Source organism: Pristiophorus japonicus, chromosome 3 (genome assembly GCF_044704955.1).
Source record: "Pristiophorus japonicus isolate sPriJap1 chromosome 3, sPriJap1.hap1, whole genome shotgun sequence".
NCBI lineage: Eukaryota > Metazoa > Chordata > Chondrichthyes > Pristiophoridae > Pristiophorus > Pristiophorus japonicus.
This window is the reverse complement of record NC_091979.1, coordinates 78,746,050-78,758,136: the sequence shown is the minus strand read 5'-3', so window position 1 is coordinate 78,758,136 and position 12,087 is coordinate 78,746,050. Positions and strand designations below refer to the sequence as shown.

Here is a 12,087-nt window from a genome sequence, read left to right as displayed (position 1 = left end):
TTTCTCACGTTTCCACTCAAACTCTTTTGCAACTCGCCAAACGTCAAAACTGCTACGAGCCAGCGCAATAGAATGTCATTTAAAAAAAAATGTTTGCTTTAAAAAAGATTCCTCGATATATTTAAGAATGGTTACTTGTGCAGTTTGTGTAATACAACTGAAACTGGGTTTATCAACAACAACAACAACAACAACTTGTATTTATATAGCACCTTTAACGTAATGAAACGTCCCAAGGCGCTTCACAGGAGTATTATGAGACAAAAAAATTTGACACCATACCACATAAGGAGAAATTTGGGCAGGTGACCAAAAGCTTGGTCAAAGAGGTAGGTTTTAAGGAGCATCTTGGAGGAAAGAGAGGTAGAGAGGCGGAGAGGTTTAGGCAGGGAATTCCAAAAGCTTAGGACCTAGGCAACAGAAGGCACAGCCACCATAATTGAGCGATCATAATTAGGGATGCTCAAGAGGGCAGAATTAGAGGAGTGCAGACATTATGGGGGGGGGTTGTGAGGCTGAAGGAGATGAGAGAGATAGGGAGGGGTGAGTGCACGGAAGAATTTGTAAACAAGGAAGAGAATTTTGAAATTGTGGCGTTGCTTAACCGGGAGCCAATATAGGTCAGTGAGCACAGGAGTGATGGGTGAGCAGGACTTGGAGTGAGTTAGGACACAGGCAGCCGAGTTTTGAATCACCTCTAGTTTACATAGGATAGCATGTGGGAGGCCAGCCAGGTGTGCGTTGGAATAGTCAAGTCGAGAGGTAACAAAAGGCATGGATGAGGGCTTCAGCAGCACAAAAAAATAAGCATTTTTAATCAGAGTATCTAGACCAGTTAGTAACCCGATTTTAAATAACTGAAAATAACTTCAAAAAACTATACAGAATGAAGAAAGCTCACCAACTTGAAATGTTAATGGTTTCTTGCTCCACAGATGCTGCCTAACCTGCTGAGTATTTTCAGTATTTTCTGTTTTATACAGACCCATTTGCTAGTTATATTGGGATACAGTTATCAGCAAATGAAAAAAAATTAAAAAGCTTTTAAAACGTGCCTATTAGTGTCCTTGCGCCTAAAAAAAATTTAATTTTAAGAGCCTTCTTGAATGCCCACAAACACACCGCAATCAGTGGAAACTCTCCATGGTGATTAATTCGATCTGGGGGGCATGGCCAGTTTTGTGGGAGGAGCCAGCTTCTAGCGTGATGTTTCTAGCGCAAAAGATCACGGAATCTCAATTTGTGCTTGAAATTCCACAATCTTTTGCGCTGTTTTGGCAGACTTTGGGCAAATTGCGCTGAAACAAATAGCACAAACTAGCGGAAACTCCAGGCTAATATGCTTAGTACTTGATTTTTTTCCTCAGGATAGATGTTTCTTCACACCATACACCTTTGGAAGAAGAGCAATAGCAGCCTCAACAACAGCAGCTGGTGGGCCTGTTAGAACGCAGGTGAGGGGGAGCTGCTCGGGAAAGGTCTTACCAAGCCCAGAGTGTCTATAGCCCAAGAGTCAGTTTCTGGGATATATCCGAGGAGCATTGCATCAGGCTCTTGCTGATCTATGCTGCTGGACCAGGGGGCATACTTTGCCAGTGGCTGTCAAAGTCACCATCACCCTTAACAGTTCCAGATAGATTTAACAAAGCAATTATCAAAGATTAATTTGAAAACAACCATGAGAAAAAATAGAATTTATGAAGCTGAATAAAACATTTGGATTTCAACATGCAGCATTAATAAGAGCTGTCATTATAATTTCATGAAGTTAAACAGAATCTCTGCTCCAAGTTGTTCCAATATTTAGAAAGCAAAACCTTTTACAAATGTTTGCATCTTTTATAAAGGCCCATCCAAACCAACTACCAAAAAGTCATAAAATGCCAGAGACATGGGACTACTAGTGGACTGTCAGTGGATTTGACAGGAAACTTATTAGTCTGCAGAAATCAGTATAATTAACCTAAAGTAAACTCATTTTATTTGGCTTTCATTTTTAATCTCTTGCCGCTTTCTCATTACAAACCGCAGGAGATCAGTGCAACAAAGTACATTACATGTACACAGAGCAAAATTAGATGATAAGTCAGAATGAAGATGGGGCCTCACATAGCTAATAAAATTATATTGCAGCCACGGTCAATGTTACTGGTAATTAGACTACTCAGAAATGTAACTCACTTGAACAGTTTCATTTTATGAACAGACAGCTTGAGGGAAATCAAATCAGTGAAGAATAATGTCCTTACCTTTTCTCCAAAATTAAGTTTTGCAAATGCAAAGGTTTTCAGGCAAACATTTGATCCACATATTGAAGGCTCAATTTTGTCTTTAAATAATTTCTCCAGATACATCCCAAAATATGGCCAAGCTTGCTTTACAATCTAGTTTAGAAAATTAAAATATTAGAAATGCAGATACACAGATGATGTTTTACACAGAACCATTTACTTGTTATATTGTGGTATAGTAGTCAATTTCTTTGCAAATGAACATGCAAGTTTAATCCATTGAAGCCTTATAATATTGAAATAATTAGCTTTTCTAATGAATCCATCCAACCGAACCAGTTCTATATCCATAATTGTTTGAAAAACCCGTACCTCCTCAATTATTACTTTAAAATACATTAAATGTAGTCACAGGAGCTTCCTACCCACCGCTGGGAGTTAGCAGCTTTGAAGATGAGTGACACGGATTGACTTTCTGCCACGTCTTTTCTTGGTGGGAAACATCTTGGCGTAAAAATTCAGAAGCACCCATTGTTGGCGGAATAATAGAGAGGTCCAAGAAGCCTCGGACCTCATTAACACAAAGCCGTTGTGCTTGGAGGAACCCTCTGGTGAAGGAAGTTTAGGTAGATATAGGCCAGGGGGTGAAAGGGAGACCGGGGAAGGACAGGGGCCTGGGTCAGAAAGAGGGAATCTCTGTGGCAATCAGGTCGTCTAATACGGGGTCGGTAGGTCTGGTTTCTCAGTGCAGCCCGTGATGGCGCAGGTTGCCTCAGTGCAAACTAATGTTGGAGCTGGGACCTCAAGCAGGCGCTCAGCCCCTTATTTGCATATGCAAACGGCCTAACCCATAATTCAGGCGTTGTTAAGGGATGCCTCTCATTTGTCCTTATCTAATCTGGTAGTTGCGGCACTTCCGTGCGCACGCTTCCTGCCTGCCATTTTAGGGCTTTAGTAGGCCGGGTAGCACCTGAAAACAGACATTGCATGGGCCAATTTCCAGGCCCTTGGCCCTTTCTCTTAATTGCACGAATTGGAATTTTGAGTACTCATGTTGTGTCTACCAATTTAAGTTCATTACATGACTGCATCAGAGAACTGTACCATCGAATCACATGATTCTATTGTACAAATACATGACTGATGTACAAGTAAAACTGTAAACAGTGAATTTCAGCAACATATTTTCCACAGCAAGTATATCATTTAGTAAACCAAATGAAAGCCACAATTGGCCTTTCATCTCTGTAGTAGCCTTAATCCTCATCAATTCTACTTAGAAGTTACAAGAACCATTTTTAATTTAATGAATATGACCTTGCAAACAAAGGAGGAAGAAGAGGGCCGGATGAAAGAATGAAAGAGAAAACAAAGCATCAGAAAATTATGACGAGAAGTGTAATACAAAAGGTCAGAAATTAAACATGGGAGGTAATGCAAACTTGCATTCAAGAATGAGATATCAATAAAATAACTTTACTTATGTTGGCAGACCAGGAAGGATTAAACAAAGTTGAATTGTCATTTGCGATAAAAAATTGAGGTTTCTGACATCAATTCACACCAACAACAAATTGCATTTATATAACATCTTTAACATAGTAAAACATCCCAAGGTGCTTCACAGGAACGTTATCAAACAAAATGTGACATCGAACTACACAAGCAAATGAAGATAGGTTTTAAGAAATGTCTTAAAGAAGGAAAGAGAAGTAGAGAGGCAAAGAGGTTTAGAGAGGGAATTCCAGAGCTTAGGCTCGGCAGTTAAAGACATGGCCACCAATGCTGGAGTGATTAAAACTGGGCATGTGCAAGAAGCCAGAATTGGGGGAGCGCAGATATCAGGCGGTTGTAAGACTGGGGGAGGTTACGGAGAGAGGGAGGGGTGAGACCATGGAGGGGTTTGGAAACAAGGAGGAGAATTTTAAAATCGAGGCACTGCCAGACTGGGAGCCAATGGAGGTCAGCGAGCACAAGGAGGATGAGTGAAGGGGGCTTGGTGTGAATTAGGATACGAGTTTCAGATGAGCTTAGGTTTATAGAGGATGGAAGATGGGTGGCTGGTCAGGAATGTGTTAGAATAGTCGAGTCTAGAGGTAAATGATGGAATGATGGAATCATGGATTCAATTATTAAGGATGTCACAGCAGCGCATTTGGAAAGCGGTGACATGATAGGTCCAAGTCAGCATGGATTTGTGAAAGGGAAATCATGCTTGACAAATCTTCTGGAATTTTTTGAGGATGTTTCCATTAGAGTGGACAAGGGAGAACCAGTTGATGTGGTGTATTTGGACTTTCAGAAGGCTTTCGACAAGGTCCCACACAAGAGATTAATATGCAAAGTTAAAGCACATGGGACTGGGGTAGTGTGCTGACATGGATTGAGAACTGGTTGTCAGACAGGAAGCAAAGAGTAGGAGTAAATGGGTACTTTTCAGAATGGCAGGCAGTGACTAGTGGGGTACCGCAAGGTTCTGTGCTGGGGCCTCAGCTGTTTACACTGTACATTAATGATTTAGACGAGGGGATTAAATGTAGTATCTCCAAATTTGCGGATGACACTAAGTTGGGTGGCAGTGTGAGCTGCGAGGAGGATGCTATGAGGCTGCAGAGTGACTTGGATAGGTTAGGTGAGTGGGCAAATGCATGGCAGATGAAGTATAATGTGGATAAATGTGAGGTTATCTACTTTGGTGGTAAAAACAGAGAGACAGACTATTATCTGAATGGTGACAGATTAGGAAAAGGAGAGGTGCAAAGAGACCTGGGTGTCATGGTACATCAGTCATTGAAGGTTGGCATGCAGGTACAGCAGGCGGTTAAGAAAGCAAATGGCATGTTGGCCTTCATAGTAAGGGGATTTGAGTACAGGGACAGGGAGGTGTTGCTACAGTTGTACAGGGCCTTGGTGAGGCCACACCTGGAGTATTGTGTACAGTTTTGGTCTCCTAACTTGAGGAAGGACATTCTTGTTATTGAGGGAGTGCAGCGAAGGTTCACCAGACTGATTCCTGGGATGGTGGGACTGACCTATCAAGAAAGACTGGATCAACTGGGCTTGTATTCACTGGAGTTCAGAAGAATGAGAGGGGATCTCATAGAAACGTTTAAAATTCTGACGGGTTTAGATAGGTTGGATGCAGGAAGAATGTTCCCAATGTTGGGGAAGTCCAGAACCAAGGGTCACAGTCTAAGGATAAGGGTTAAGCCATTTAGGACCGAGATGAGGAGAAACTTCTTCACCCAGAGAGTGGTGAACCTGTGGAATTTTCCACCACAGAAAGTTGTCGAGGCCAATTCACTAAGTATATTCAAAAAAGGAGTTAGATGTAGTCCGTACTACTAGGGGGATCAAGGGGTATGGCGAGAAAGCAGGAATGGGGTACTGAAGTTGCATGTTCAGCCATGAACTCATTGAATGATGGTGCAGGCTCGAAGGGCCGAATGGCCTACTCCTGCACCTATTTTCTATGTTTCTATGTTTCTATACTTCTCTCCAGAGTTCTTATGGTGTGTTCTGCCAACTACTTGCTCTCTCTGGGAAAGTCAGCCGAGATTATAAATTTTAAAGCAGTTTTGCAGGAGAATGTGATGAAAACAAATTCTAATTTCTTTGGGAAAATGGAAGATCTTTTTGCAAAACTCAGCATAACTGTCTGGAAATGAGAGAACCAGATAACTGGTTCCGATGGTTCGGCAAATCGTTGGGGCTGTGAACTCAAAAGGCATGGATTTGACACATGAGAGTTTCATATCAAATGTTGTTTCTTTTTCAGCTACATAGGAGATTGTGAAATTAATGTGGAGGTGAAGAAAGTATGTAAAGCTGGCTTGAAGGGAATTCAGGTAGGTTTGAAATTTTGAAATTGGCTCTTAGTATAAATTGCTCAATAAATTGTACCATAGAGTTGTCTCCGATGAACATTATCAATAGTTTCAAATTTTGGATCAATCAAGAAATCAGTGAAACTTGGCACAGTAATGCTGTGTATCAACATGCATCATTACAGAGAAAGTCTAATTGAGCTATTTATAATGATAAAGGGATTCAATCAGGTATACACCGAGAAACTATTTTCTCTAATGGGCAGATTCAAAACAAAGGGGCATAATCTTAAAATCGGAGTGAAATAGCATTGCAGATTTCAGATCTTGAATAGGACACACAAAAGAACATTGTAAACAATTGTCTGAAAGTCTCAGTCTTGTTTTAGATATCATTTTCAGAGCTTAGCTTTCTCTTACCTTGTTCAACCATTCCACTCTTTCAATATCTGGAAAGTGAACCTGAAATTTAAAAAAAGTTAATATAAATAGCTGAAACTTTCAGAGAAATATGGACATTCTGTGGGTAGAATACATTATACAATCAACTTTGAAATGTATTTTGGAGATATTCCATCAGCAACTGTGCCCAGATTCTTCTCCGCTCACTCTCCCCAATTTCTCCCAGCTTCTCTCTCCACACTATCCATATTCATACTTTGATCTTTCTTTTGTCGAGCCAAGACTGCATCCCCACATAACTGAACTGTCTTTTCATAGTAAGTCTTTCACCATTCTATTAATACCAATGCTCATGCCATTAATAAAACTGGCTAGTGTAGCCCGGAGACATATTTATTGGTGATTAAAATTTCTGCATATTTGACCAAATTAAATCTTCATGGTTACACCTACCTTCTTCCCAATAGCACTTGCCTGTCACGCTACATTTTAGACAAGAATTCCTTCAATCATGCACAATGGTGTTCTTCTGTTTTGCATATACTTGAAGCAATGCACCCAATCACACTTCGTGTCACTGGCCAATTATAATCACGGTTATGGATTTTTTTTCCTCTTTCCCTGTTAATTTATTTACCTGCAATTAATCAAAAGAGGCTGGCCATTTTTCAGGAACCAATACAAATGTATAACTAGCACAGAGAACGTGTGTTCAGCTAGTGCACTTTCTCAATACCTAAAAAGTATGGTGGATAAAAACAGTGGCCCAGAATTTCCTGGAAAGTTTTGGTGCAACTATGGTGCAAGAGTGGTGGTGGGGGCATCTTTTTTGAGGAAATTTGCATATAACTGATTTATGCGGTTTTACACTTTAACATCGTTACATGTGAATTTCCTTGATCATTTGCACTGCTTCCAAGATACTTACACTGAAACCCTCTGTCACTTATTTACATAGTTCCACCCCCATGTAAAAGAACAGCTCACATGAGTTTCCTGGATTTATGAGAATAATGTCTTGTCGTAGATTTATGCCGAGAAATTTATGCACACCATGACCCATTTGTCACCTGATATCAATGTAAGTGGGATTACTGGAGGTTGACAGCAATTTTCTTTGCTGTTTTTAAAAAAAAAATTTGTTGGGATCTGCATTAGACTTAACCAAAGTGCTATCAGTCTCAGAGTATCCGAAATTCAGTTCCAATGGCCTTTCCGATGTGAATAATCCTGCACTGCAGAATAATGGAACAGGAGCAGCAGAGACATAGAAACAGAGAAAATAGGTGCAGGAGTAGGCCATTCAGCCCTGCGAGCCTGCACCACCATTCAATAAGATCATGGCTGATCATTCACCTCAGAACCCCTTTCCTGCTTTCTCTCCATATCCCTTGATCCCTTTAGCCGTAAGGGCCATATCTAACTCCCTCTTGAATATATCCAATGAACTGGCATCAACAACTCTCTGCGGTAGGGAATTCCACAGGTTAACAACTCTCTGAATGAAGAAGTTTCTCCTCAACTCAGTCCTAAATGGCCTACCCCTTATCCTAAGACTGTGTCCCCGGTTCTGGACTTCCCCATCATCAGGAACATTCTTCCCACATCTAACTTGTCCAGTCCCATCAGGATCTTGTAAGTTTCTATGAGATGCCCTCTCATCCTTCTAAACTCCAGTGTATAAAGGCCCAGTTGATCCAATCTCTCCTCATATGTCAGTCCCGCCATCCCGGGAATCAGTCTGGTGAACCTTTGCTGCACTCCCTCAATAGCAAGAATGTCCTTTCTCAGATTAGGAGACCAAAACTGAACACAATATTCCAGGTGAGGCCTCACCAAGGCCCTGTACAACTGCAGTAAGACCTCCCTGCTCCTATACTCAAATCCCCTAGCTATGAAGGCCAACATACCATTTACCTTCTTCACCGCCTGCTGTACCTGCATGCCAACTTTCAATGACTGATGAACCATGACATCCAGGTCTTGTTGCACCTCCCCCTTTCCCAATCTGCCGCCAGATATTGCATCTGCCATGCATTTGCCCACTCACCTAACCTGTCCAAGTCACCCTGCAGCCTTTTAGCGTCCACCTCACAGCTCACACCGCCACCCAGTTTAGTGTCATCTGCAAACTTGGAGATATTACATTCAATTCCTTCATCTAAATCATTAGTGTAAATTGTAAAGAGCTGGGGTTGCTGTGGCACTCCACTAGTCACTGCCTGCCATTCTGAAAAGGACCCATTTATCCTGACTCTCTGCTTCCTGTCTGCCAACCATTCTCTATCCACATCAGTACATTACCCCCAATACCATGCGCTTTGATATTTCACACCAATTTCTTGTATGTGACCTTGTCAAAAGCCTTTTGAAAGTCCAAATACACCACATCCACTGGTTCTCCCTTGTCCACTCTATAGTTACATTCTCAAAAAATTCCAGAAGATTTGTCAAGCATGATTTCCCTTTCATAAATCCATGCTGAGTTGGACCAATCCTGTCACTGCTTTCCAAATGCGCCGCTATTTCATCTTTAATAATTGATTCCAACATTTTCCCCACTACTGATGTCAGGCTAACCGGTCTATAATTACCCGCTTTCTCTCTCCCTCCCTTTTTAAAAAGTGGTGTTACATTAGCTACCCTCCAGTCCATAGGAACTGATCCAGAGTCGATAGATTGTTGGAAAATGATCACCAATGCATCTACTATTTCTATGGCCAATTCCTTAAGTACTCTGGGATGCAGACTATCAGGCCCGGGGATTTATCGGCCTTCAATCCCATCAATTTCCCCAACACCATTTCCCGCCTAATAAGGATATCCTTCAGTTTCTCCTTCTCACTAGACCCTCGGTCCCCTAGTATTTCTGCAAGGTTATTTATGTCTTCCTTCGTGAAAACAAAACCAAAGTATTTGTTTAACTGGTCCGCCATTTCTTTGTTCCCCATTATAAATTCATCTGAATCTGACTGCAAGAGACCTACGTTTGTTTTCACTAATCTTTTTCTCTTCACATATCTATAGAAGCTTTTGCAGTCAGTTTTTATTTTCCCAGCAAGCTTCCTCTCAAACTCTATTTTCCCCCTCCTAAGTAAACCCTTTGTCCTCCTCTGCCGAATTTTAAATTTCTCCCAGTCCTCAGGTTTTCTGCCTTTTCTGGCCAATTTATATTGTTTACAATATACATAGATGACCTAGAAGAGGGGACAGAGTGTAGTCTAACAAAATTTGCAGATGACACAAAGATTAGTGGGAAAGCGGGTTGTGTAGAGGACAGAGAGAGGCTGCAAAGAGATTTAGATAGGTTAAGCGAATGGGCTAAGGTTTGGCAGATGGAATACAATGTCGGAAAGTGTGAGGTCATCCACCTTGAGGAAAAAAAACAGAAAAAGGGAATATTATTTGAATGGGGAGAAATTACAACATGCTGCGGAGCAGAGGGACCTGGGGGTCCTTGTGCATGAATCCCAAAAAGTTAGTTTGCAGGTGCAGCAGGTAATCAGGAAGGCGAATGGAATGTCGGCCTTCATTGCGAGAGGGATGGAGTACAAAAGCAGGGATGTCCTTCTGCAACTGTATAGGGTATTGGTGAGGCCGCACCTGGAGTACTGCGTGCAGTTTTGGTCACCTTACTTAAGGAAGGATATACTGGCTTTGGAGGGGGTACAGAGACGATTCACTCGGCTGAATCCGGAGATGAGGGGGTTACCTTATGATGATAGATTGAGTAGACTGGGTCTTTACTCGTTGGAGTTCAGAAGGATGAGAGGTGATCTTATAGAAACATTTAAAATAATGAAAGGGATAGACAAGATAGAGGCAGAGAGGTTGTTTCTACTGGTCGGGGAGACTAGAACTAGGGGGCACAGCCTCAAAATACGGGGGAGCCAATTTAAAACCGAGTTGAGAAGGAATTTCTTCTCCCAGAGGGTTGTGAATCTGTGGAATTCTCTGCCCAAGGAAGCAGTTGAGGCTAGCTCATTGAATGTATTCAAGTCACAGATAGATAGATTTTTAACCAATAAGGGAATTAAGGGTTATGGGGAGCGGGCGGGTAAGTGGAGCTGAGTCCACGGCCAGATCAGCCATGATCTTGTTGAATGGCGGAGCAGGCTCGAGGGGCTAGTTGGCCTACTCCTGTTCCTAATTCTTATGTTCTTATATGCCCCTTACTTGGATTTAACACAATCCTTAATTTCCCTTGTTAGCCACGGTTGAGCTACCTTCCCCGTTTTATTTTTACTCCAGACAGGGATGTACAATTGTTGGATGTTCATCCATGTGATCTTTAAATGTTTGCCATTGCCTATCCACCGTCAACCCTTTAAGTATCACTCGCCAGTCTATTCTAGCCAATTCACGTCTCATACCACCGAAGTTACCTTTCCCCAAGTTCAGGATCCTAGACTCTGAATTAACTGTGTCACTCGCCATCTTAATAAAGAATTCTACCATATTATGGTCACTCTTCCCCAAGGGGCCTCGCACAACAAGATTGTTAATTAGTCCTTTCTCATTACACATCACTAGGAGACAAAGTGCTCAGAGAGTGAGGCACCATGGTAGAGACAGCAGCCCAATTGCAATTACATCTCCTGGTGGAGGTGCTATATTTGCACTGGTTTTACTCTGGTTTTTACATTCTGGTTTAGACAAATGAGCTCTGCAGGAAATTTTGCAGCAAGTTACCATTGGACAAATCAATGCAAACATCACTTAAATTTTGACATAATTTCTGCAGAAGTGTGATCTAGGAAATTTAAAATCATAGAATATAGTTACAAAACAGGAGGCCATTCGGCCCGTTGAGCTTGTGCCAGCTCTCTGCAAGAGCACTTCAGCTAGTCCCACTCCCCTGCCCTTTCCATGTAGCCCTGCAATTTTTTTTCCTTCGGGTATTTATCCAATTCTCTTTTGAAAGCCATGATTGAATCTGCCTCCAACACCCTTTCAAGCAGTGCATTCCAGATCCTAACCACTCGTTGTGTAAAAATTGTTTTCCTCATATCGTCTTTGGTTCTTCTGCCAATCACCTGAAATCTGTGCTCTCTGGTTCTCTCGATCTATTCTGTCTAGACCCCTCATGATTTTGAACACCTTTATCAAATCTCCTCTCAACCTTCTCTGCTCGAAGGAGAACAACCCCAGCTTTTCCATTCTATCCACAGAACTGAAGGCCCTCATCCCTGGAACCATTCTTGTAAATCTTTTCTGTACCCTCTCTAAGGTCTTCACATCCTTCCTAAAGTGCGGTGCCCAGAATTGGACACAATACTCCAGTTGAGGCCGAACCGGTGTTTTATAAAGGTTCATCATAACTTCCTTGCTTTTTTACTCTATGCCTCTATTGATAAAGCCCAGGATCCCATATGCTATTTTATCCACTTTCTCAACCTGCCAAGCCACCATTAACGATTTGTGCCCATACCCTCCATGGTCTCTGTTCATGCAGCCATTTGACAATTGTATCCTTTGGTTTATATTGCCTTTCCTCATTATTCCTATCAAAATGTATTATTTCACACTTTTCTGCATTAAATGCCATGTATTCGCCCATTTCACCAGCCTGTCTATGTCCTCTTGAAGTTCATCACTATCCCCCACACTGTTCACTATACTTCCAA

The 12,087-nt window shown here is 41.8% G+C and overlaps 1 protein-coding gene across 1 annotated transcript in view; it reads right to left on the bottom strand.

Annotated features, from left to right (window-relative positions):
• The window catches only part of LOC139257543 (extended synaptotagmin-3-like), a 184,863-nt gene that overhangs the window by 118,651 nt on the left and 54,125 nt on the right, over nt 1-12,087 (bottom strand). The window contains exons 2-3 of the mRNA XM_070874517.1: nt 6,479-6,520; nt 2,250-2,384 (exon numbers count right to left, since the gene is read on the bottom strand). Of these exons, the coding sequence (XP_070730618.1) occupies nt 2,250-2,384; nt 6,479-6,520 (177 nt within the window). The remainder of the gene's footprint in view (nt 1-2,249; nt 2,385-6,478; nt 6,521-12,087) is intronic.